The 26623-nt window shown below is 48.1% G+C and overlaps 2 protein-coding genes across 3 annotated transcripts in view; both read right to left on the reverse strand.

Moving 5' to 3' along the window:
- Positions 1-5059, reverse strand: part of DNAH10 (dynein axonemal heavy chain 10) — a 144675-nt gene extending 139616 nt beyond the window's left edge. Inside the window, exons 1-3 of the mRNA XM_047088495.1 lie at positions 4975-5059; positions 3895-4116; positions 652-752 (exon numbers count right to left, since the gene is read on the reverse strand). Coding sequence (XP_046944451.1) covers positions 652-752; positions 3895-4116; positions 4975-5059 — 408 coding nt within the window. The remainder of the gene's footprint in view (positions 1-651; positions 753-3894; positions 4117-4974) is intronic.
- Positions 5060-8157: 3098 nt separating this feature from the next.
- ATP6V0A2 (ATPase H+ transporting V0 subunit a2) overlaps positions 8158-26623 on the reverse strand; it is a 42462-nt gene continuing 23996 nt past the window's right edge. Inside the window, exons 10-19 of one of the 2 annotated variants that reach the window (XM_047087995.1) lie at positions 23159-23309; positions 22782-22918; positions 22352-22539; positions 22159-22249; positions 19892-20010; positions 18544-18754; positions 14751-14870; positions 12872-12989; positions 12284-12455; positions 8158-11758 (exon numbers count right to left, since the gene is read on the reverse strand). In XM_047087995.1, the coding sequence (XP_046943951.1) occupies positions 11659-11758; positions 12284-12455; positions 12872-12989; positions 14751-14870; positions 18544-18754; positions 19892-20010; positions 22159-22249; positions 22352-22539; positions 22782-22918; positions 23159-23309 (1407 nt within the window). In that variant the 3' untranslated portion in view covers positions 8158-11658. Of the gene's footprint in view, positions 11759-12283; positions 12990-14750; positions 14871-16092; positions 16213-18543; positions 18755-19891; positions 20011-22158; positions 22250-22351; positions 22540-22781; positions 22919-23158; positions 23310-26623 lie in introns of those variants that run through there. The other variant, XM_047087996.1, reaches the window with a different exon arrangement.

Here is a 26623-nt window from a genome sequence, read left to right on the forward strand (position 1 = left end):
TTGCCGGTTCCCAGGTGATAACCTCTGTTCTTGGAATGTCCCACCTGATGGACACCTGGGGTACAAAGATAGTTTAGACTTTGTCTACACCTGGGGTACAAAGATAGTTTAGACTAGCAACGTGATTGGTGGTGAATGCCTGGTTTTGGTGGCCTGGGGCCCTGGTCACACTACATCGGTCTGACTTCCTGAGACCTAGAGACTGGCCCTTCATGCCCACGCGACAGACCCCCCCCCCCCCACCCCCCCGTTGAAATGCTGGACGCCGAGGCTTGAGTGAGCTTCCCTGACTGGCAAAACTTCCCGTGTGCTCTCCTACGTGCTGGGAGCAGCAGCACCCCCATGCCACCCCGCAGGAGGCTCGGGTCCCTTCTCTCCCGGACTCTGCTCCACGTACCTTTCTCTTTGTTGATTCTACGCAGCCTTCTCTCACTGAAATAAACTATAGCCTTGAGTATAAACGTTTTTCTGGGTCCTGGGAGTCATTCTAGCGAACCATCCAACCTGAGGGTAGTTGCGGGGACTCCCAACACAGGATTCTATCGTCTCCATTCCAAATATGTTCCTCGCATGAACTGTCACTTACCCAGACCCATCAGAGGGTATGGCATTCCCGTTACCCCAGCAAGGAGGGGAAGGAGCCACGCGTACCTTGACGGGCAGGTCTTCTAAACTCTCTTTGTCGACTTCTTCATCCCCGATGCCTAATACAAGCTGATCTGCGGAATCGTTTCTCAGTTGCAAATTCTTGGCTGCAAAATATCGTTCAGGGTGCAAAATGAAATAATCAGAATAGATTTCCTACCATCGAGGCCCGCATCTTGTACGGCAGCATTATTTCATTCAATAGTCATGGTATCTAAAAGGTCCATGTACATTTTGGACAAACGAATCGCAGCCTCGACGTATGTTATAACGACGAAAGCCGTTTGTATTTTTGCTGGGTGGGTTCTCGGTCGGAAATTTCACGTGTATGCATGTGTGTGTGTGCATGTTCCAGCGACAGTGTCCAGTGAGTGATTTCTCTGAGGTTTTCACGTAAAGGGGAGTTTTATTATTAGGATGAGAATTATAGCTAACATACTAGCACATACTCTATCTTCACTCTGAAACTCGAAACTTGTGGGGGATGAAAAGAAAGGTAATCTAAGTAAAACGAATGTATCTCTCTCAAGTCTGTTATCAGTGCGGATCTGGAACCCTCAGAACCCGTCACAGCCCTGAGAGTTTCTGAGAAACCCAGTAATTACAGGGAAGGGAGAGCTTTTCCCAAACGGTTTGGCTCTTGCTGCAAAAGGCACCGTGCGGAGCCATTGTGGCTTTCGAATCAAATCAACGTGTGGGGTCTACTGGTCTACTATTGATGTTCTCATCCGTAAAATGGGAACGATAACAGCTACTGGTCAGACTCGAGGATCCGATTATGGTGTGGTTAAGTGCCCGGCACACCCACCAGCAGAGGAAATGGTATAAAGCCAGCAGCACCAACGGGATTAGAGCACCAGTAACAGCCTGTAGCCAAAAACACACTAACAAATGCACCAAATAAATGCAGTGCCACTGAACTGTATACCTAGAAGTGGTTAAAATGGTAAGTTTTGGGGCTCGATGAGTTAAGCATCTGACTCTTGATCTCAGCTCTGGTCATGATCTCACAGTTCGTGAGACCAAGCCCCGCTGTCAGCGCAGAGCCTGCTTGGGATTCTCGGTCTCCCTCTCTCTCTCTGCACCTCTCCCCCCCGCTCTTACGTGCCCCCCCCCGCCGCCGTCTCTTCTTCCTTCTTTCTCTCAAAATAAATAAATTTGAAAAATAAACAAAAATTTTTAAATGGTAAGTTTTATGTATATTTTACCACAAAAAGAAAAAATACATTTAATTATTGATTTGGAAGTAATATTAACTTGCTTTGTTGAAAAGACCTCCCTGGCCTTTGTGTCCAAGCAGCGTCCTTCCACAGATGTCCTTCCTGTCCAGAGACTGACTGGTGCTGAAATGGATGTGTCTCTCAACAAGATTAGAGCCCCGCAGTAAATAGGGCTGTGGCCCTCATAGCCACCGTCTGTCTTGTCAAAATCCAACTTAGTCCTCCCTGAGGACTCATGGTCTGTATTTCTAACCCTGTAATCCTCTCCCCTCAATCTGTACTACAGAAGGAATGACATTTTGGCTAAAATGAACACGTCTGGAGGGGCGCCTGGGTGGTTCGGTCGGTTGAGCATCCGACTTCGGCTCAGGTCATGATCTCACGGTTCGTGGGTTCAAGCCCCGCGTCGGACTCTGTGCTGACAGCTCAGAGCCTGGAGCCTGTTTCAGATTCTGTGTCTCCCTCTCTCTCTGCCCCCCACCCCCGCTCATGCTCTGTGTCTGTCAAAAATAAATAAACATTAAAAAAAATTTTTTTTAAGGTTAAAAATTTTAATAGAACTATCCTACGATCCAGCAATGGCACTACTGGGTATTTATCCAAAAAAGACAAAGACGCTAATATAAAGGGATACATGCACCCCTAGGTTTATGGCAGCAGTATTTATAATAGCCCAGATACAGAAGCAGCCCAAGTGTCCATCTGTAGATGAATGGATAAAGAAAATGCGGTGTATATATAGATACAATGGATTACTCGGCCATAAGAAAAAATGAAATCTGGCCACTTGCAACGACATGGGTGAAACTAGAGGGTACCATGCTAAGGGAAATAAGTCAGTCAGAGAAATACAAATACTATAGGATTTCACTCATCTGTGGAATTTAAGAAACATAACAGATGAACAAAAGGAAAAGAGAGAGAAACCAAGAAACAGACTCTTAACTACACAGAACACACTGATGGTTATGGGGCTGGAGGAGGGGGAGGGGGAGATGGGTGAACTAGGTGAGAGGTATGGAAGGCTGATAATCACTATATTATACACCTGAAACTAAGATAACACTGTACGTTAACGCTACTGAAATTAAAATTTGAAAAACTTCATAAACTTTAATAAAATACATTCAGCTGCCCAGAAAAAGGACAAAATAAATCGTTTCAGGAATGAGGACAAGCAGAAAACTGAATTAGATAAACGGTAGAAATACACTAGGAATAAAATGAAACCACTCAACAACTACAAAAACACGAAAAAAAAATCTTTTAATGTAAAAAAGGAAAGGAAAAAAGAGCCACCCGCAGGAGAACCCAGCCTTAGCACGAATCTAAAGCCATCCCATCACTACAGGAAAAGCGGAGCCTGCAGAGAATCAGGCGTCTCGCACGTTCAGGTGTGTTTCCAGCAACTTCTCCAGCTCACACATTTCTATCAGCAGTAAAATCCTCCACTACTGCCTCGAACTGGCCAGAAGAAACGGGGCGTGTGGTTTGCACGAGGGGAAGGAAGCCTGGGCTACACAACAGAGCGCACAGGTGTTGAGCTGTCACGGACGCCACTTGCACGGGGACGAGGCGCCGGGGGACCTGTACTATACCGGGTGGAATTCACAAGGTGACTGTATTCGGAAACAGGGTCTTTGCAGATATAAAAGAGGAGGTCCTACTGGAGAGGGCAGACCCTGGATCCCGTGACTGTCGCCTTTACCAGGGAAAGGACAGGAGGATTCAGACCCACAGAGGCAGAGCGGGGAGGGAAGCGGTCGCAAGGCAAGCGAGGCCCAGGCCAGAGGGACCAGGCAGGTGCTCCCCGGAGCCGTGGGAGGGGCGGCCCTGCTCACAGCTGCGAGCTCGGCCCCAGAGCTCGGGAAGGCCGCCCCCCTGCAGCTGCCGGCCCCCCAGTCTGTGGTCGCTGGCTGCGGGCCCCCGGGGCACGGGTGATGCGCCCCGAACGGCCAGCACCCACCTCTGTCCCCCACACCGGGTCCCAGCCTCCCTCCTCGCGGGGAGCCGCCCCCACGCGACTCACCCTCCGACTGCGCTGGCTGAGCCTCCGCCTCTTCCTCCTCGCCTTCCTCCTCCGCCTCGGGCGTCTCGCCGTCTTGACCGCCGCCAGCACGGAAGAAAAAAGTAGTAACACGTGTCTGCGCCACCACACCAGACACCTGACGCCCTGCTCCCCCACCCCACCGCGCGCCGCGGGGAAATGGCCTGCACCTGCGACAGTCCCGGGGAAGCGGTGGGGGGGAAGGTCACGGCGAGGACGCGGGAGCCCCTCCCCGCCTCCTGCCCTTGGGTGGGGCTCGGCCGGTGCAGTGACCGCCAGCGGCCCCTCCACGAACCCGAAGACGCTGGCGGGCGTGGGGGGAGGGGAGGCAGGCACCTGATCCTCTCGCGTTAAAACCGGCCTCGGGCGCGAGTTCCCCGGGCTCCTTACACCTGCCACCTGCCGGTCTGGAGCCTTCTGCCTCCCTGCTCGTCTCCCCCTGCCCTCCTGGACGAGCGCCAATTTATGAACGAACACAGTCGTACAGAAATGTTCCGGTTAGCAGAGACAGCTTCAAGTGGCCCGAAAGGAAACCCTGTGCAGACTCCCCAGGAGATGAAGGACGCAGAACGGTCAAGCGGTTCCACCGGTTGATCTCAGTGATCCACAAGCATAAAAAAGAGGCTCCACCTTGGGCGCCTGGGTGGCTCAACAGGTTGAGCCTCCGACTTTGGCGCGGCTCTTGATTTCGCAGTTCCTGGGATGGAGCCGGGCGTCGGGCGTCGGGCTCTGCGCCCACAGTTTGCAGCCTGCTGGGCGCTGGGTCTCCCTCTCTCTCTCTCTCTCTCTCTCTCTCTCTCCCGGCCCCTCCCCCACTCAGGCTCTCTGTCCCTCAAAAATAAACATTTAAAAAATACTAACAAAATAAAAATTTTAAGTTAATCCTCAAAAAAGCCTTCACTTCTAAAAAAAGAGAGAGAGAGGCTCAACTCCACTAAATATTATTAAACACGTAGTATAGACTAAGCAAGCGCATCCCTCTTTCGTCTATGGGATTGGCAAACGTTAAAAAGACCGACAGTATCCGATGTCGGCAAGGCTGTTGGCTGACAGGCACCTCACCACCGTTGGGTGTGGACTGGCAGGGCCTTTCTGGAGAGCAGTTTGGGCAGCCGGTGTAGATGCACACACCCAGGAAACCAGCCATTGTGCTTTTGTGAACCCGTCGCAAAGAATTACACAAAGTGTGCAGAGATGGGTGGGCACTGTTGCCTTGTTTGTGAAGTAAAATACTATAGAAGGGTAAATGGTCTTTAATTAGGGAATGGGTAAGCGCGGTACATCAATGTGCTTAAAACCTGTAAAGTTAGGGGCGCCTGGGTGGCTCAGTCGGATGGGCGGCCGACTTCGGCTCAGGTCATGATCTCATGGTCCGTGAGTTCGAGCCCCGCGTCGGGCTCTGTGCCGACAGCTCAGAGCCTGGAGCCTGTTTCAGATTCTGTGTCTCCCTCTCTCTGACCCTCCCCCGTTCATGCTCTGTCTCTCTCTGTCTCAAAAATAAATAAACGTTAGGGCGCCTGGGTGGCTCAGTCGGTTAAGCGTCCGACTTCGGCTCGGGTCATGATCTCGCGATCCGTGAGTTCGAGCCCCGCGTCGGGCTCTGTGCTGACAGCTCAGAGCCTGGAGCCTGTTTCAGATTCTGTGTCTCCCTCTCTCTCTGCCCCTTCCCTGTTCATGCTCTGTCTCTCTCTGTCTCAAAAATAAATAAAACGTGGGGCGCCTGGGTGGCGCAGTCGGTTAAGCGTCCGACTTCAGCCAGGTCATGATCTCGCGGTCCGTGAGTTCGAGCCCCGCGTCGGGCTCTGGGCTGATGGCTCAGAGCCTGGAGCCTGTTTCCGATTCTGTGTCTCCCTCTCTCTCTGCCCCTCCCCCGTTCATGCTCTGTCTCTCTCTGTCCCAAAAATAAATAAACGTTGAAAAAAAAATTAAAAAAAAAAAATAATAAATAAATAAATAAAACGTTAAAAAAATAAATAAACGTTAAAAAAAAATAAAATAAAAAACCTATAAAGTTAGGTAGATCTATCAGTATTGACATGAAAAATTCTCAAGATACGTTTGAGGGAGAGACAAGTCACAACATAATATACAGACATGGTATGATTGACTTTAGAAGCTCTAGACATTTATATATTAACATTATAGAAAGATATAGATGATAGATGATGGATAGATAGATAGATAGATAGATAGATGATAGATTGATTCAGGGCGAGATCTGGCAGGATACACACCCAACTACCTACTAGGAATGGCAGTAGGACTTCAGGGTTAGTGAAGGGTTGCTTTTGCATGTTTTACTGTACGTAATTCTATGTCATGTGAATTTTTTTTGTTTTCATGTTTATTTATTTTTGAGAGAGAGAGACAGACAGAGCACGAGGAGGGGAGGGGCAGAGAGTGAGGGAGACACAGAATCGGAAGCAGGCTCCAGGCTCTGAGCTGTCAGCACAGAGCCCAACGTGGGGCTCGAACCCACCAACCATGAGACCATCCTGAGCCAAAGTCGGACCCTTAACCAACTGAGCCACCCAGGCGCCCCTGTCATGTGAATTTTTAAGAGAATGCCCTCCAGTACTACCTGTGTCATTTTTTTTTAATTTAAGTGAGTCATCCCATGATATATATACAGCCTGATTCCATTTTGTTATTTCAAGAAATACGCATTTAACTATTAGAAGAGCATCTTGGGCTAGCTGGCCACCACCCTCCTTCCTATCACCACCCTCACCAGCATCTAGTTGTCTGCGTTCATATAATTTTCGGCCGGGAGCAGAGAGAAGACTTGACCGGGGGCAGGGACAGAAATAGAAAAGCGGGATGAAGAGGCATGCCCTGGTCCCCCTCCAGGGTCTTTGGATGACCAGGGCCCCACAAAGGATCCAATAAAGCTGCCCAAGGGTCTTAATAGGCAGAGAGTGAGTGACCATGTGAGACACGGAGCTGGGGAGGAGGCCTCTCCCCCCGCCTCTGCCCAGAACCCGACACCATTCTGGTGCCTCCAGTCTCGGCAGCTTTGAGTCTCCAAGGAACAGCATGCTCAGCAGAGGATATACTGGCATTCTCATGATGCAGTGACGGTGGAGAAGAGCCAGAAGAGGAGGGAAAGAAGGGGGAAGCAAGTCGGAGACAGCCCAGAAACAGGTCACAGTCCAAGGGAGATTTCCAAGCACCCTTCCGGGGGTCCAGGAATTAACCAGGGGACCCTTTTAAGTGAGGCTGAGATCTGCTTCCACATAGAACGGGGACATCCAGCCGGGGGGGGGGGGGGGGGGAGGGGGTGGCGGCGGCGGGGAGGGACACTGGGCTAAGGCCTGTATCAGGGGTCGCGGCTCAGAAAGCAGCCGCCGAACTGCAGAAAGTCCAAGCCTAGTCGGGGCGCTCACCGATCTCCACCTCCACCTCCTCGGGCACCACCTTGCGGTAGAAGAACAGCGTCAAGGCGCCCTCCTCGTCCTTGGTCTGGTTGAGGAAGTGCAGGATGAGGTCCTCGACCTCGCCACCGTCGCGGTTCAGCAGCTCCTCGAAGAGGCGGGGGTCTGTGAGGCCGAAGGCCGTGTACACGCGGTCGCGCATCCACAGCACCCGCAGGTCGTCCATGGCGCCGCGAAGGGCCAGACGGCGCCCGGGGAGCCCAGCGACGGGCGGCGTCCGCGGCTTCGGCGCCCCTGGCAACGGGAGCCTCGGCAACGGCCGCCGCAGGCGCGGGTCGGCAGCGTCCCGGGACGCGCCCGCCCCGGCCCCCGCGCTCACTTCGGCGCGGGCCCGTCCCCCGCGGGTGGCGCCCAGCCTCCCCCCGGATCCGGGCCCGCCGCTCCGGCCGGCCGGAGAGCCGAGCGGAGCAGCGGGCAGCACGCATGCTCCCGCGACTCGAGACTCGGGGGACCGACGAGTCCAGGACACCCCACTGCGGGCTCCAGGGAGCCCCTCCTAGGATCCTCATCACCCCGCGCTACCATCCCGCCCTTCTGCCCCGAAGGAGGCCAGCCAGCGAGGCGACCGGTCAAGGTTGCACTGTCTCGGAGATGGCCCAGGCAGAGTAGGAGGTGAGGCAGGACTGATAGTCTGAGCCCCCCCACCAGTGTGGATCAAAGGGCCTCAGAAAGCAAATACCTTGAAGAGTTCCAGGAATGGGCGGGTTCTCTCTGGCACACGGATCAGGGAAGAGGGAGTCCCAAGAAGGGACAGGCGACTTCTGGCTTTAGCTTTCTAGACACGTGAAGGCATAATAAAGCAAAACACCCATGTTTTAAAAATATATTTATTTTTCATTAGTAAAAAGAAGTTCAATACTGATAGGAAGATGCAAAGTTGTCCTTTCGTGCATTTGTGGAGCTTTAACTTAGTGACTGCTCTCCCCTCCTGGAGATGAGTCCCTGGACGACAAGGCTGACACCAAGAACCTAGCCTTCTTGTTGGATTTTCCCATCAAGGAACACGTGGAATGTTCTGAAGTATTTCTTACAATTCTAAACCAAAGCCCGGCCTCAATGACCTCGCTGTTGGAAAACTATTACTTGGAACTGCCTGATTTTCATCATCTTGAATTAAGATTTCCTAATAACCTTACTGGAGATTACACCAGATGGCATGCACGCAAACTTGGCTTTAGAATTTTAAATGAAGAGATTTACTGTTTTCAAATGCAGACTGCGGAACAGTTGTAGCAGTTCTGTTTGTTTTCCAAAATGAGTCAGACCCTAAAATGCCTGAATATTGAATTCATAAACATCTTAAGAGTGACCTATGCTACACTCTAGGCCTTTTGAAGCTACAGCAGACTGGAAACTGAGAACAGAATGTTGTTATAAAGTACCCATTCCCGAAATGAGGACAGAATGGCATTCTGTGAAAGGGGTGTCTTTTCAAAGTCCTACCCGCAAGGAATGGACAGTCCACAGGGCTCACCATGATCCCCATCAGAACACCGGAGTTCTTTAACTGATCATAATTACGTCACCACAAGGACGTTCTTTACCCTTACAGGATGAAATCAAGTTGTTTTCCTGAAGAAATGCCTTGGATTTTTATTTTAGGACTCCATTAACACACAGAATGAACACCTGAATGAACACTGGAAAACATGGCTGTCATGACATTTATCATGACGTGTTCTCTTGAGGAAAATAAACAGATACATAGCTTCATCCCGACAATCGACCATTCTTCCTCCAGATATTTGCTATTAAAGGAACAAAGTGTGTCTCAAAAATGATACACATAATAGTTCCACCAGACAGCTTAAACATAAAGCAAAGCACAAAGTTTAAACATAAAGCAGCCACTGGAACCTACAGCTTTAGAAAAAAAATTAAATTTCCCCTAGTGCCTACAAGACACGATCAAGCTCTATTTCTAGAGAGGCCTTTCACCAAAGTTGGGACTACTAATTCATTTTTTATACAATTACGTAGAATACATAACCACTACATAGGTCTCAATTAAAAACGGACTCTTTCCTCTCTGTTCTATACCCTGGTAAGAGATGGTACTTAAAATGAAAAATTCTGTAACAGCCCATAACAGTTACCAGTGGGGGCACTAAAAAATTCCAGCAGACACTACAGGCCTCCTGTTTACTCATCGGCTAACAGTGCCCCGAAATCGTGAGTTTCCTAAGGATGAATTACCATTTTATTACAACAGATCCTTGGCGTAAAGTAATGAAGATGGCCAGTGGTGAGGGACAGCACTGTTCAGAGTTTGTATTCACCCAACAGGAGTGTCCAACGTTAGACCTTTCCGGAGAAACTGCACTCTGACAGCAGAATCACTTCCCAAGGATTTATCCGCGTGGTTTGAAGCTTGATATTGTAATACGAGGGACAAAGGCCAGTAACTCCCAATTGGTCAAAGAGCAGCATGGAAGGCTTACCACACAATTAAGGTCTAACGTTAGCATCACGATTACGTCAGCGTGTTCGGTTCATGCCTCTCGGCAAACAGGTCTCGACTTGACCTGAAAAGACACGCTTAGATCCAGGGCTACCAGAATCCAAGCTTGAAATGAAAATTCCAAACTCCCCCACTAGGCAGGGTGAAGGTGTATGGTGACAAACAGGCCTTTTCATGCACCTGCCTCAAAACGTTAAGTGAAAACACTGCCGATTTCTTTTTGAAAATAATTACCTAACATCAATTACAGTAAAATATGAAAAATGAACATAATTTACAAAACTACAGATCGTCCTCAACTTACGATGGGGTCTCATCCTAAGTTGAACGTGCATTTAACACACCTACCCCAGGGAACACCGCAGCCTAGCCTGGCCCGCCTTAGATGTGCTCCAAACACGGACAGGAGCCTCCGGTTGGGCACAGTCATCCACCACAAAGCCTGTTTTATAAGGGAGTATTGACTATCTCCTGTAATGGGCTGAATCCTGTACTGAAAGTGACAAACTGAACAGCCGTGTGGGCGCAGGTGGCTGTCCGTGTGCCACCCGTTGACTCTCCCGACCGCGTGGCTGTCTGGGAGCTGCGGCCTCTGCCCAGCGTGGCGGAGAGGGTGGGGCCGCAGATCGCTGGCCCGGACAGGATCCAGATTCAACCCTGCAAGTGTGGTTCCTACGGAATGTGTGTTGCTTTCACAACATCATTAATTCAAAATTCATTAAGTGGAACCACTGGTAAGGTGGGGACTGTCTGAGTAGATTAAAATATTCAACAGGACTCAAAATCCTTCAAAGCTAAATGTCAAGTGAATAGATGAATTTAAATTAAAGAGAATTTTCAACCGATCCAAATGGTGTTTGAAAGCTTAAACTAACTCTAAGTACCTTTACCAGACCTTTATTTACAATCAGTCTGAAAGTAAAAAAAAAAATTATAATTATACTGTTCTCAAGGACAGGTGCAATCTCTTCATGGTAAAATATCTTAATTTATATTTTGTTATAAAAATATACAAAATACTACTTTTCACCTTCCCTTCACTCAGTATAAACCCCTAAAAGGTTCGGTAACATCAGTAACATCATACAAGTTGGTCCCTAAGTTCAAATCACATCCATATTTTACCTTTTACGGTCACACTGGGTTGTAAGGCTCAGTATACAGTTTATCTTTCCAACATACAATTATCATAATTGGTTTTATATAAGGATAAGAGGGTAAGAATATCTTTAAAAATATACAAGTGGGATAACCATCTGTCGTATGTTATTTTATCCCATTTTCTCCAATTATTAAAACAAGACAAAATTGTAGAAACAATCCCCTACTTGCAGTTCTAGACAGCATACGATACAAAATGTTCACATACTTTTAATCAAGCAGAATAAATGCGAATCTTTTGATTATCCGTCATTAAATTTTTTAAAAAATTATACTTAACTTCAGCTGTTGGAAAATATTATCTGACAACTTCAAGTGACAGAATAACGCTGTAATTTTTTGTTTAATAAGGTGAAAAGGACTCGAGTAGCTAAGACCATTTTCAACTAGCCATTCAAAACCACTTCTCCCCCCCAAGCCTCTATTTTTAAAAATAACTTTAACGTAACTTTTGGCATTAACTTAAGTTTGCTCACCATAAAAACTGAAAGAAATTTACATATCTGAAATTGATAAACGTTACAAAATATTTAACATGAGGAAGAGGTATATCTTACAGAATTATTTGGCTATATCATAAGGCAATCAATGAAGACGGAATTTTTCCTATCGTAAGTTTGACGGAAGTGAAATTCTGTAACATGATAATTCTCCATAAATCCGAGAGCTTGTTTGGATACGGCAATATGATCATGCCACGTCGTCACTGAACTTCGACGAAAGTAGTCTGAATGAGAAAGGAACAAACTTGGTGCCTGCACCAACGTAGAACTTGTTCTGAAATTCTACCCTAAAACAAAAAAATTTCCGTGTATTAACGACAGACTGTGAGTAACATTTCCTACATTTCTTGCAACAACATTTGTAAGTTAAGAAAAAACCCCAAACAGCTCCTGTGCTGAAGCTGCTTCGTTCCGTACGTGCTCTCTTGGCACACATGTTATTACTTAAATAAGATACACACAGACACACACACAGCCTGCCTGTGTCGCCCTCCTCGACGTGTAACGGAAACGCGAACCCGTCATGACCCCTCACACGCTACACGCGTACACACGAGTATTCAGAACTCTCTCCCCACCCGGGTAACTTCATACACGGACAAGCAATCCGACATACGCTGTAAACCGTCACGAAATACGGAAGAGTTTTATTTTGTTTTACAATGAGGTAACCTGTCAGGCCCCAGATAAATTCAAAGTATTAAACATACACGGTTATTAAGTGCCAGCATTTTGTGGGGTTATTTATACACGTGGGGAGAGGGGTCCAATATTTTTTAGAGAGCAGTTCCAAAGCTAACTTGCATACTCACCAGTGGAGGCGTATGGCGTGGAGAAATGCAGAAAGGCCTTCCATGATCAAAAGGATGAAAACTGTCAACACTGCAAAGAGAGCGATTACCGGTAGCAGCAGCAAGACTCCGTAAGTGGTGTCTACCCGGAGGCCCACGCGCACCAGCATGGTCCACAGGACGTCAGACAGCTCTGCGGGGAGTCATTCGGCAGGGTTAACTTCTGTTTACGTCCACGGCGTCGCTGCACTTAGCCAGGGGGACTGGGTCTCCTTCTGACAATTCTGAATTAGTATCCGCAAATAACCCACACACCTACACAATCTACACGTAACTCATGTAAAAGTCGGCCGGCTCCCGATCACGTCAAACACGGAGGAAGATACGGCACGCCGGAAAACCCAGAGGCCTGCCTCCCCGCGAGAGAGAGGGCTGACACAAAGGGGCGAGGCTGTCCCCGCACAATACTGGCTCACGCGGTACCCGAAGGACGGCACTAGCCTTCCCTCGGAATTGTGAAATGTCGCACAGAGCCCCCCCGGGTTCACCGCGGCACGGTGGGGCGTCTCGGCACAGAGTGTGGGACCGCAGGTCTCGGCAAAAACTTACGTGCGTGGGCCAGGCTGAGAGCCCAGAGCCTCAGGTATGAAGCGGTGTTGGAGATGCACCCCAGACAGTACTCGATGGAATGAATCACTTGGGTCATCAGTATCTCTCCAAAATTAAACTGAGGGAGATCACACAACACGCGTCGGAGTCGCCGAACTGCCCGCACGCGCCCACCCACCGCCACGCCTGGCCGCTTTCCGTCCCTCGCTCAGTGGAAGGACCGGCCTCTGGGAGGCTGGGGAGACTGCGCGGGAGCGTGAGGAGCAGCGAGTCAAAGGCCTGAGCTCGACTCACTGCCCCGTCACAGACAGCGCGCCACCCCGGCTCCCCCGGCCTCAGTTTCCCGTGCAGCACCCGTGTCACTGCCCTCGGGCAGCCCGGTGCGACTCTGGGGCCGGTCTCAGCGACCACGGAACACCTACTGAAACCAGAGACGCTGACCGACCCCGAGCCTGGAAGACTCTGAAGTCTTCAGAAGACAGGTGCGTGTCTCCTGCATAAATGCAGGCCCAACAAGGGGAGACTGTGAAAAGGGCCCCTGGCAGTGAAAAGGCTGTAAAACACTGGGAAAGAGGACTCTAACGCTCCTCCCCGTTCTGCTTTTTGGTTCTCTTATGATCCTATAAATTATCAATCATCCCAAATTAAAACACTACATTACGTAACAATTACAAAATGTTGCCCGTCAGAAATTTTGTTTGGCCCTTACTGGATGGCCAAATAAAGTTTCCAAGAAAATAAAGGCGACCAGAGTAGCGGAATCGGCTCTATTCTGTCTGCCCAGGGCTGTGCCGCCCTTCTTTGGGGGGAACCGCTTCTTCCGCCATTCACCCCACACCCCCAGCCACAGCCGTTACGGGCTGAACCGTGACCCCCTCCAAATTCACATATTGAAGGCCTAACCCCAACGTGACTGTGCTTGGAGACAGGGCCTTTTAAGGGGTAATTAAGGTTAAAAGAGGTCACGAGTGTGGGTGTCCTTAGAAGAAGAGACGCATGCCCACGGAGGGCAAGGCCCCGTGATGACACGTTGAACAAGGCAGCCCCCACAAGCCAAGAAGGAGGCCAGGGGAGAAACCAGCCCTGCCAACGTCTTGAACTTGGGCTTCTAGCAGTAAACTTCTCTTGCTGAAGACCCCGTCCGTGGTTATGGCCATCCGTGCAGATGACAGGAGCGGTTGTTGGAACAGGGATGACGAGGGACTGCAGCCAGGCAATCACAGTTCTTCCTTGGGATGCTTCCTAATCTAACAATCAGCCGAGAGCACTTTTCTCTCCCACTGAAAGACTGGAGAAAATAAGCTCAGGGCTGGCTGTGGCCAAGGTTCCAAAATCGTGGGGCCAACTGGCTTCAGAATATGAAGCAAACTTGCAAAGGAAAACCAACCCAGACTTCTTGGAATTGGATGCCCGGAAACCAATCATCCTGAGGCCAACTCTGCTCCTGTCCTGACATGAGCCAGAAGATTCCCTGTGAAGCCAATGTAATCAGGTCTCCCTCTTACAACTACAAAGTTCTGACTGAGACAAGAATCTCTGGAAAGCAATGCTCATGGCACCTTAAGTCACTTAATATGACAGCACGTAATGTTAACAGTAGAAATCCCACTGTAAAACTGAAACAACAAAATGATAAGCCAAAACCCTTATGGCCAACAATCAAAACAGTATTTGGGGAAGCTTTTGTAACAGGTGTTTTGGGTTTTGAGGTGTTTTTTTTTTTTTGTTTTTTGTGTTTTAAGTAAACTCTATGCCCAACGTGAGGCCTGAACTCATGACCTGAAGATTAAGAGCCACACACTCCACCGACTGACCCAGCCAGGCACCCCGAGAGCTTGGCTTCTTATCTAATGTTATGGACAGTAACAGAGAAGATTACCTCTTCACACATCATTTCTCTATATCCATCTTCTATTTGGTTATTTCCCTCTTCGATGTCTTGGCTTCCCAGTAGAGAAACTTCTTCCTCGCTGTCTTTCCTTATGAGTGTGTAACCACTCTAACAACAACCAAAAGAATACAGAGTCATTGCCTTTAAAATCACAAGGACCTGACAACTCCAAAGTCAGAGCCCCTTCATTTCTCCTAATGATGCGGCTCTTCGAGATTAGAAAGTTGTTTATGAGAACGCAAGCATATCATACCTGTTAGGATGGCTACTATCTAAAAAATAACAATAATGAGTATTGATTAGAGGAACTGGAACCCTTTGTGTACTGTTGGTAGGAATGTAAAATGGTGCAGCCACTGTGGAGAACAGTGCGGTGGTTCCTCAAAATAATCATAGAATGTGATCGAACAACTCCATTTCTGGGCACATATCCAAAAATCTGAAAGGACTCGAAAAGATTTTTATACACCGTGCTGAAAGCAGCATTATTCACAATAACTGAAAGGTAGAAACGACCCAAGTACCCGTCGATGGATGAACGGATAAGCAAAATCTGATCTATCCATGCAACGGAATATTACTGAGCCTTAAAAAGGAAGAGATTCTGTTACAATCCAGATGAACCTTGAGGACATTATGCTCAGTGACATAAGCCAGTCACAAAAGGACAAATACTGCATGAGTCCATGAATACGAGGTGCCTAGAGGAGTGAAACTCATAACAACAAAAGTAGATGGTGGTTTTGAGAGGCTGGGGGAGGAGAGATGGGGAGTCAGTGTTTCATGGGGACAGAGTCTCCATTTGGGAGGATGAGAAAGTTCTGGACGTGGACAGAGGTGACAGTACAGTCTATCACAATTATTTTTAAAGAAATCAAATGAGAAAGTGGACACCCAGGAAAACAGTCTAGGAAGAAATTTAACAAAATGGTAACCCTGGTTATAAGCGCATGATAGGATAGGGCGCTCCTTCCTGTGCGTTCCACGTTTCCTATAATCGAGGGAGGTTATTTAAATTAAACAACACTTTAAAGAAAAAAGTCAAGAAGCCAGGAGGAGGAACAAAAAGCGCTTTGCCGATGACAACAGTGCTGGAGGACCTGGTTCACACCCCCCGCCGGCCTGGTTCATCCCCGCACGGCCCGCGCCCACAGGCCCGCACGGCGGGCTCCGCAGCGAGCTTCTGCGCAACAGGCGACACCGAGCTTCCGGATAAAGGGAGTGCCGGCTTTACATCAAGAGCCTGAGACCCTCTGAAAGGTGTTTCTTTACGTCTCTTTCTATACCTACAGCCAGGCACCTCCGGACACGCGTCCGGACTCACACTTACCCGGCTCACGCCAAAGCAGCTGCGCCCGTTGTGGAGCCACAGCAAGAAGAGCGGTTTTCCCAAGAAGAGAACGGGAACGGCCAGCGCCGCGACGGCCAGCAGCAGTCTCTGGACGTGCTCCTGTCGCGCAGAAGGGGAGGAAGCCCGTTAAAATGCAAGGACGTGCCGGCCGGGTCACCGGTGCGTTTTACGAGTGAAAATCCAGGAGAACGTCTCCTCATTCACAATAACAAGGAACAGAAGGTAAACGCAAAAGCCGAATCGTATTCGCCAGCAGGTCTTTTCCCAAACTCATAGCTGAATTCCAGAACCGATGAGTAACACCACTGACGGAGCGGTAAAATAACACTTTGTTCAGATCGGTGAGGGATGCGTAAGAACGTTCTAAACCAGAGGCAAACCCCAGCTCGCCATTTCCCAAAAACACTGAAAGAGGACGAATACAAACACAGGCTAGACATTTTTTTATATTCTTGTTTTTATTATTATTATCATTGTAAAGATTACTTGAGGAACCCAAATAATAGTAAGTGGATTCACTTCTACACAAGAAAAATACTAAAAGAGCATTCAGAACAAAACTAAAAGCCTTTTCTTCAAAAGTCGGCATATTTAAGGGCGCCTGGGTGGCTCGGTGGGTTGAGCCACTAACTCTTGATCTCTGCTCAGGTCATGCTCTCATAATTTGGGAGTTCAAGCCCTGCGTCAGGCTCTGTGTTGGTGATTCTCTATCTTCCTCTCTGTCTGCCCCTCCCCTGTTCGTGCTCGCTCTCTCTCTCTCTCTCTCTCTCTCTCTCTCTCAAATAAGTAAACACGTTTTTTAAAGTACAGATATTTACCGTCACCTAAAAAGAAATCGAGAGCAAAGCATGTTCGCGCCTATACAGCCACTGCAGTCTCTGTGGCTTTAAAGGGCCTGGAGGCGGCAATGAAAACAAACGATCGGGCATCACACGGTCCCCCGCCTAGCTTTCCTCCACGGCCGCCCCCATGTGACGCACAGATTCCCAGAGCCGCGTGCACCACGTGGTACGAGCTAGTAGCAGGTATGCGTTAGCATCTCGTACCGCACCGCCAACACGAATGTGCCCCGAAATGCGGAGAAAAGTGGCGGCCACGGGCAGAGTCCTATCAGAAGTCGTGAGCTGTGTGGTCAAGCAGACCGGGCTAAAATCTGGGCTCCGCCGGCAGCTGTGTGACCAGGCCTGCCCTGAGCCACCGGGATGACACCACCGACCTCGAGGGCCAGTGTGAGTTAAGAAGAATAATCACGGAGAGCACTTTTCAGGCACACCGGAGACGTTAAATAAGGTAGTGCCCTTCAGTGATCTTCCCGGCCACGGCACCTGAGCGCCGCCGAACTCCCGTTGTGCCTTTCTCCCACAATCTACGTCATCCTACAAAAAGGTTCAACAAAATAACCATGAAATCTAATAGAAAAATCACAAACAGGAGAACCATAAGTAAGAGTTGAAGCTCAAACAGTTCAAGAAGGACACGTGTGCACAGCTCACAGCGAAGCCCACGGTTCCACGAGCTGAGCTTCCAATCGGGCTTACAGTGAACCGAGCTGTCCGTGGAAGGCGGAAAACAAAACTAAACGCTCCATTTGCAGGGTCACCAAAATTTAAAAAACAAGAACAAAACACCTACAGCTTAGGAGAACACAGGTGAGGACAGTACTGAGAAGATTTCTCCGGTATCTCACAGACACTGGGAACACGACACGCAAGGTCCACAGCAGCGTCCTTCAGGAGTGACACTGTGGCACTCGACACAGCACAGAGACCCTCACCGTAATCACAACGCAAGCTCACGTTTATTGAGCACTGGTAGGTGCCAGGTACTTCTAAGTATTTGATCAGATTAACTCTGGACTACAAATTGGGTCCTATTTTTATTCCCATTTTACAGGTGAGGAAACTGAGGCACAGAGGAGTCAAGGTATGTGTTCAAAGTTCCCCGTCAAAGAAGTGACAGAGCTAGGATTGCAAGCAGGGCGGTCACCCCCGAGCCCTCACCCCGCCACTGTGGATGTGGTGGGCGTTACCCAAACATACCACTCTAGAAAAGCCAGTTTGCGAGAGGGTCAGTGTGCTGCGGGGTCCAGACGCTGGTTCTGGGATGCCCTGGCTTAGTCAGAGATTGATTTTAAAGCAACTAGAAAAATGGAGGGGGCGGGGTGGGTGGGATTTGCCAGTCCTCAGAAACCCTCCAGTCCATACATTTTCTTCCCACAGTTTTGACGGCTACTGAGTGTTTCCCAGAGCCCCCAGCACAGTGTTCAGAGCAGGGTGACGAGCTCTTGCGACAACATACAAAGAAACAGGAAAGCGCCTACATTCCTGGGAGGCCTGCAGAAAGCCCCTTCAATCATCTACTGTTTAAAACAAAAAGGCTACCATCAGGACTTCCTGTAAGCTCACGGGGGTGGAAAAGAACGTTACCTACCTGCCCTGAGTAAAGACCATTCGTTTCACTAGCCGGGAATAAAAACATGTTAATAAATTCAATCAGAATGCTGGGAGCGACTCTGGAGGTTTCTGCCGAATAAACCAGCCACTTATAGACGATCATAAATATAAGGTATCCAAAGATGCACAGCATAAAGAGAAGTTCCGGGACAGAAACCAAATAAATATTGAACTTCTTCCGGAAATGCCTAGAAAAAAAACCGAAATGGAATCGATCAAACCATGAGCAAGTTTGGACTGAGATAAAGAATGAAGAGGGGCACCTGGGTGGCTCAGTCAGTTAAGTGTCTGACTTCGGCTCAGGTCACAATCTCACAATTCACAAGTTCTAGCCCCGCACTGGGCTCTGTACTGACAGCTCGGAGCCTGAAGCCTGCTTCGGATTCTGTGTCTCCCTCTCTCTCTGCCCCTCCCCTGCTCACACTCTGTCTCTCTCTCTCTCTCACACAAAAGTAAACATTAAAAAAAAAAAAGACTTAAAAAAAAAAATGAAGACAAAATTGCTCTTAAATTCTTTGTGACGAGGCCTCTCCCACCAGAACATCCTTTGTCTTATAACTCATACTACTGATTCAGATACATCCACGAAGAAAACGGATGTGAGCACAGTGGAAAGGCTAGTGTTTCACTAACAGGTCCAGTTAGAGGAAAAAGATGCAACGTCTTCCTCTTGACACGCTAGCTCTAGCAAACAAACAAAAAACTTTCCAACTTATAATGAAATAAGAGTATGACAAAAATTACTTCTGGAAACAAATCTGAATGTACATGCCGCATGCCTCCCTCCCTTGAATGGAAAACTCCATGTGGGCAAAACCTGTCTTCTGTCTTCAGCACTACTCAGTCCCTGAAGCCTAAAACAGCGCCTGGCATATCCTCTACAATCAATAAATAGCTGCTAAATAAATGAATCACTGAAACGGTCAAAACCCCGTATGATCACAACACAATCAAATGCACAGCATTCCAGTACACTGGCTGCCTTTAAGGGCAGGCCCATACAGTCCACTCTCAAGAGGCAAAGTTGAAGAATACCAAACTTGGCTTATAAATACTGCTTTAAAAAAAAAATCTGGGGGCACCTGGGTGGCTCAGTCGGTTGGGCATCCGACCTCAGCTCAGGTCATGGTCTTGCGGTTCATGGGTTCGAGCACTGCGTCAGGCTCTGTGCGAACAGCTCAAAGCCTGGAGCCTGCTTCAGATTCTGTCTCCCTATCTGCCCCTTCCTCGCTCGTACTCTGTCTCTCTCTCCCTCTCTCCCTCCCTCTCTCTCTCTGTCAAAAATAAATAAACATTAAAAAAACTTTTAAAAAATCTGTACTTACAAGTGGTTAAATATTCCCAGAATGACTCCAAAAGTCATGTGAATAATTCCTAAAATCACAGACATTTTCATTTTGAAAGAGTTTAGGAAAGTGAGGCGATTTGTGGCCAAGTTCCAAATCTGAAGACAAAACAAAACAAGACATCTTTAACTTCCTTCAACTGCTTCAGGACACACAGGTGACACCGGACATAGGAAGGCAGCTACAGATTTAAAAGGAAAGCAACGTTCAGACTTCCTCCTTGACGCCTGTGATCTGAGAACCACTGATTTCCTGAAACCAGGACCAGACTGTTACCAACAATCCCATCTTTAATATGAAATGCAAAGGATGCCAAACGAAACCACACTGTGTTTAGGGAAGTGGCTTGTGAGGCGAGACCGAGAGGAAGAGCAGGGGAAGAGTCACACGGAGTCAGCGGGGCGGCAAGTTCCCTCTGGGGAGGGCCGGTGCGGCCAGGGGCGCATTCCAGGTCCCGGGGTCACTTACCCTGGGGGGTGGGGGTGGGGGGCCGTACAACTATGTGTGTTAGGACTTCACAGACAGGTTTTATACATCCTTGTGCGTGTGCGTTCTATAATAAAGTTTAACAGGAAGGGAGGGAGGAAGCGTCAGTGCAGCAAGTGGCCAAACCGTGCTGATAAGACCCAGGGCACCCAGGCTCAACCCCCCGGGGCTCCCTGACCAGCCCCTCCAGGCCCCTGCCGCTGATTACCTCTCTTCTCTCTTCTCTCTCTGAAAAATTAATCCCTCACTCGGGGGATTAGGAAAAGGGAAACAGGGTCTATTAGTTCTTTCTAAGTGAGAAGAAGGTTCTAGAAAGAGGTATTTAGGCTGACTTCAGCTTGACTGCCTGGACCCACGGGAAAAAGCCCACTGACGGTGCCCTCCTCGGGGGAAGCAGGGGCGGGAGAGGAGGAAAGCCGGCAACAACGCGACACCTTGCCAGCGACACATAAGTCTATCTTTCATCACTAAGCCTAAAGCAACTGGGTACAGAACAACTTTTAGGCAAAAACAGGGGAGAATAAGAAGATAGATTTAAAAGTTCATAAAGAAACTTGGCAGGAGATGCTAAAACTACCTCCAGCCGTTCCCGGGTCGGGAAACTGAGGAAATAAGGACTGGATCTATTTTTTAACCATATGAGCGTGGTGCCGATTTTTAAAATTAAATCAAAGCGAAACGAGGCAGTACCGTGCCCTAGTCTCTTCCTCCCCCCACAAAACGCCCTCCTAAACTTTCTTCCTTGGAGCCTATATTCAGAAATGTTTCTCTCCTTAAAGCAAGGCCACACATTATTAGGAATCTGGCTCCAAAATGCTGTACCTTAAGGAAATTGTTATGAAAGTTTTTTCAAGTTTCCAGTTATATGAAGATGCAAGGCAACAAGGCTGAATTACACAAATTACATTTAGAGGCGAGAATGAACAACCGGTTAGGAGGGCACTGGCTTGGAAAGCTCCGATGAAGGTGCAGGACCTTTCTCTTCAGTTTTTTCAATTCTGCACACGATTATAGCTCACGCCTCCAGACCGATTTTGAGTTGGTTTCTAAGCTCCCCTTTCTAGGGTGAGATTCTCCCAGAAGACGGCCAACAGTCCAGAAAAATGGTCCTTCAGCCTGGAGGTAGCCTGCTGGGGGCCTGGGCACCGGGTGGGAGCCTGGGAGGAGCCTGGTGGCGGCCCGGCATGGGCCTGGGGGGGGCCCTGGAGGGAGCCTGGCGGGAGCCCGGTGAGGCCTGCCTGCATGGGGTGGGGGCGGCAGTCCCGGTCCCCTGCAGCTGCGTCTTTCTTTTCCTTCTCCAAACACTTCCCATTTCAAACAACTACCTCAATAAGCACCCTGAGAACCTTAAGCTCCCTTTCAGCTCTAAAATTCCTATTATTTCTTTCTAGATCACAGGGTAAAAAAACAAAAATTTCCACAAAGAAAAAAGAAATTTAGGAAGCTGCCTCCACTTAAAGGCTCCTGAAATGCCATTTCTCCCTCGAGGTCAGGAACCCCGATGGCGTGCGGCCCCACCTCTCTGGACGGACTCCTCCCACTGGGCACTGACCCGGGCTCCCACACGGACAGCTCAGCTTCATCTCTAAACCAACTTGACTGGGGATGCACATGGGCCACGGCCGCCCAGGCAGAAACCCCCCAGGGTACCTTCCCCACCGCCTGCAACCCGGGGAACCTTCTGAGGAAGCACTCGGACAATTAAAAGCAGGTGCACCACAGAGGGAGCGGAGATCGTGGCGAGGAACAGGTGCACTCACGGGATCAATACCAAGAGGGTAAGGGCCTTGGAACACTCCAGGAATGCTCGGGTCCAACTGCAAAACCCTGTTGTGCCTGACGACGCTGTCACTGTAACAGAAAGCAGAGTGAGCAGACTGACCTAGCGGAGGCCGGAGGAACCTCCAAGAAGCGCTTTCCAACCTAAAACACCGCTGGGTAACACACACTTACTTCCAGAGCCCCATCTTCTTCTGCTCCGCAGGGGTGTGGCTGGAACTGTACATGGCTGACACGCTCCACCCAGAGCCAAAAAGGTTGACCGACTTTGAAAAGCAGTCGTTGTAGATGAGGCCCGTGTACACGGAGAACAGCCCCATCAGCAGGAGGATGTATCGGCCATTGAAAAACATGCGCATGATCTGTGAAAAGCAGGGCAGGTGAGCAGAGGGGGACCGCGCGAAATCGCAGGAGCGGGACCCACGTGGGCCTGGGACTTCTCAGAGGGCTGGCGTGGGGGGCGTCGCCGTCACACAGAGACCACACGCCCGCACCCCTTACGGCTCCGTCCTACAGTGACGCTTACTGCCAAAAACTGACATTTAAGATCATCCTTGCTAACTACCCAACCAGACGTAAGGAGCTGCGGTGTTTGTAGTCTCACCTCTTGTGACTGATTTAGTCTGGGGTGGTTTTCATTTAACACCAGCAAGAGGGCAAACAAGAACATCACGAAGCCATGTCCGAAGTCTCCGAACATCACGGCGAACAGAAAGGGGAAAGTGATGATGGTGAAGAGAGCTGCGGGGAGAGCAAGACGCTTGACTCACCGGAGGCAGAAAATTCTAGTTAATTCCAACACCCGACCTTCTCCAGAATTCTCAAAAGAGAACAGACAGGTTCAAGGGAGCATTTTACACTCAGGACAACGACACAACAGCAGCAGCGAGCCTGTTTCCCCAACGCCTGTCATAGCGTCGTGGGGAGAGGCAGCGGCAGTGGCGCACGAGGCAGGAGGATGGACGAGGTCACACCGCCCACCTGGGTTCACTTCTCTGTAGCTCCCGACTCCATAGGCGTCCACAATGTTCTGAAAGCCCTCGGTGAATTTGTTGGTGCGGATTAGAGTCGGGGGGGTTTCTTTTGTTGGGATGGTGTTCATAAATGAGGGGATTGTAGCACCGCTCTCTCTCTTTCACATAAAAAGAAAGAAAGGAAAAATCAGTACCCAAAATCCCGTTCCACGACCACGGGCTCCCTGCTACGGCAAGGCTCTGCGTGGCCACACGGACAAGTGCCGACCACCCTCGGAGGCTCACGGGCAGACTGACACCATGGCCCGGGAGTCAGGCGCTGGAGCCTACTCTTCAAAGTTCAGAAGCCATACAAGCGAATTGATAAGTTCAACTATATTTAACAAAAAACTACTGCATGACCAAAGCAAGCCAACAAACAGAAACATCAGAAGATGAGTGGCAAATTGAGGACAATATTTTTTCTCATGTCACAAAGAGCCAACAGAAATTAGTAAGAAAAAAACCAACAAACCAGTAGAAAATGGGCAAAGCAAAAAATAATAATAATTAAAAAAAGGGGGGGCGGTTGGGTGGCTTAGTCCGTTGGGCGTCTGACTTTGGCTGAGGTCATGATCTCGTGGTCTGTGAGTTCGAGCCCCACGTCAGGCTCTGCGCTGACAGCTCAGAGCCTGGAGCCTGTTTCAGATTCTGTGTCTCCCTCTCTCTCTGACCCTCCCCCGTTTATGCTCTGTCCCTGTCTCAAAAATAAATAAACGTTAAAAAAAATAATAATAAAAAAATAAAAAGAAAATGGGCAAAGCAGAAAAACACAGAGCTCATTAAAAAAGGAAAATTCAAATGGCTCTTAAAGAAAAGATTTTCTTTTAATTTTTTTTTTTTAAATGTACATCCAAATTAGTTAGCATATAGTGCAACAATGATTTCAGGAGTAGATTCCTTAGTGCCCCTTACCCATTTAGCCCATCCCCCCTCCCACAACCCCTCCAGTAACCCTCAGTTTGTTCTCCATATTTATGAGTCTCTTCGGTTTTGTCCCCCTCCCTGTTTTTATATTATTTTCGTTTCTCTTCCCTTATGTCCATCTGTTTTGTCTCTTAAAAGTCCTCATATGAATGAAGTCATATGATTTTTATCTTTCTCTGACTCATTTCACTTAGCATAATACCCTCCAGTTCCATCCACGTAGTTGCAAATGGCAAGATTTCATTCTTTTTGATTGCTGAGTAATACTCCATTGTGTGTGTGTGTGTGTGTGTGTGTGTGTGTGTGTGTGTGTGTGTATACCAGATCTTCTTTATCCATTCATCCATCAATGGACATTGGGGCTCTTTCCCTACTTTGGCTATTGTCGATAGCGCTGCTATAAACATTGGGGTGCGTGTGCCCCTTCGAAACAGCACACCTGTATCCCTTGGATAAATGCCTAGTAGTGCAATTGCTGGGTCCTAGGGTAGTTCTATTTTTATTTTTTTGAGGAACCTCCATACTGTTTTCCAGAGTGGCTGCACCAGCTTGCATTCCCACCAACAATGCAAAAGAGATCCTCTTTCTCCACATCTGCGCCAACATCTGTTGTTGCCTGAGTTGTTAATGTTAGCCATTCTGGCAGGTGTGAGGTGGTATCTCATTGTGGTTTTGATTTGTATTTCCCAGATGATGAGTGACGTTGAGCATTTTTTCATGTGTCGGTTGGCCATCTGGATGTCTTCTTTGGAGAAGTGTCTATTCATGTCTTTTGTCCAGTTCTTTACTGGATTATTTGTTTTTTGGGTATGGAGTTTGATAAGTTCTTTATAGATTTTGGATCCTAACCCTTTATCTGATATGTCATTTGCAAATATCTTCTCCCATCCTGCCGGTTGCCTTTTAGTTTTGCTGATTGTTTTCTTCGCTGTGCAGAAGCTTTTTATTTTGATGAGGTCCCAGTAGTTCATTTTTGCTTTTGTTTCCCTTGCCTCCAGAGACGTGTTGAGTAAGAAGTGCTGCGGCCAAGATCAAAGAGGTTTTTGCCTGCTTTCTCCTCGAGGATTTTGATGGCTTCCTGTCTTACATTTAGGTCTTTCATCCATTTTGAGTTTATTTTTGTGTTTGGTGTAAGAAAGTGGTCCAGGTTCATTCTTCTGCATGCCGCTGTCCAGTTTTCCCAGCACCACTTGCTGAAGAGACTGTCTTTATTCCATTGGGTATTCTTTGTCAAAGATTAGTTGCTTTGTCAAAGATTAGTCAAAGATTTGCTTTGTCAAAGATTAGTTGGCCATACGTTTGTGGGCCCATTTCTGGGTTCTCTATTCTGTTCCATTGATCTGAGTGTCTGTTCTTGTGCCAGTACCACGCTGTCTTGATGATTACAGCTTTGTAGTATAGCTTGAAGTCTGGGATTGTGATGCCTCCTGCTTTGGTTTTCTTTTTCAAGATCATTTTGGCTATGCGGGGTCTTTTCTGATTCCATACAAATTTTAGAATTATTTGTTCTAGCTCTGTGAAGAATGCTGGTGTTACTTTGATAGGGATTGCATTGAATATGTAGATTGCTTTGGGTAGTATCGACATTTTAGCAATATTTGTTCTTCCTATCCGGGAGCATGGAATATTTTTCCTTTTTTGTGTGTGTCTTCTTCAATTTCTTTCAGAAGCTTTCTATAGTTTTCAGTGTACAGATTTTTCACCTCTTCGGTTAGATTTATTCCTAGGTATTTTATGGCTTTTTGTGCAACTGTAAATGGGATCAATTCCTTCCTTGATTTCTCTTTCTGTCGCTTCATTGTTGGTGTAGGAATGCAACCGATTTCTGTGCGTTGATTTTATATCCTGCAACTTTGCTGAATTCATGAATCAACTAGCAGTTTTTTGTGGAATCTTTTGGGTTTTCCATACAGAGTATCATGTCATCTGCAAAGAGTGAAAGTTTGACCTCCTCCTGGACAATCTGGATGCCTTTTATTTCTTTGTGTTGTCTGATTGCAGAGGCTAAGACTTCCAATACTATGTTGAATAACAGTGGCGAGAGTGGACATCCCTGGCTCATTCCAGACCTTAGGGGAAAGCTCTCAGTTTTTCCCCATTGAGGAGGATATTAGCATTGGGTCGTTCATATATGGCTTTCATGATCTCGAGGTATGCTCCTTCTAGCCCTACTTTCTTGAGGGTTTTTTATCAAGAAATGATGCTATATTTTGTCAAATGCTTTCTCTGCATCTATTGAGAGGATCATTATGGTTCTTGTCCTTTATTGATGTATTGAATCACATTAATTGTTTTGCGGAAATTTAACCAGCCCTGAATCCCAGGCATAAATCCCGCTTGGTTGTGGCAAATGATTTTTTTAATGTATTGTTGGATCCGGTTGGCTATTATCTTAAGGCAATTATCTTGTTGAGGATTTCTGCATCCATGTTCATCAGGAAAATTGGTCTATAGTTCTCCTTTTTAGTGGGGTCTCTGTCTGGCTTTGGAATCAAGGTAATGCTGG

The sequence above is a fragment of the Lynx rufus genome, unplaced genomic scaffold (genome assembly GCF_022079265.1).
Source record: "Lynx rufus isolate CCGP_SWC_20201006 ecotype Redwood Valley unplaced genomic scaffold, mLynRuf1.p SCAF_24, whole genome shotgun sequence".
Lineage (NCBI taxonomy): Eukaryota > Metazoa > Chordata > Mammalia > Carnivora > Felidae > Lynx > Lynx rufus.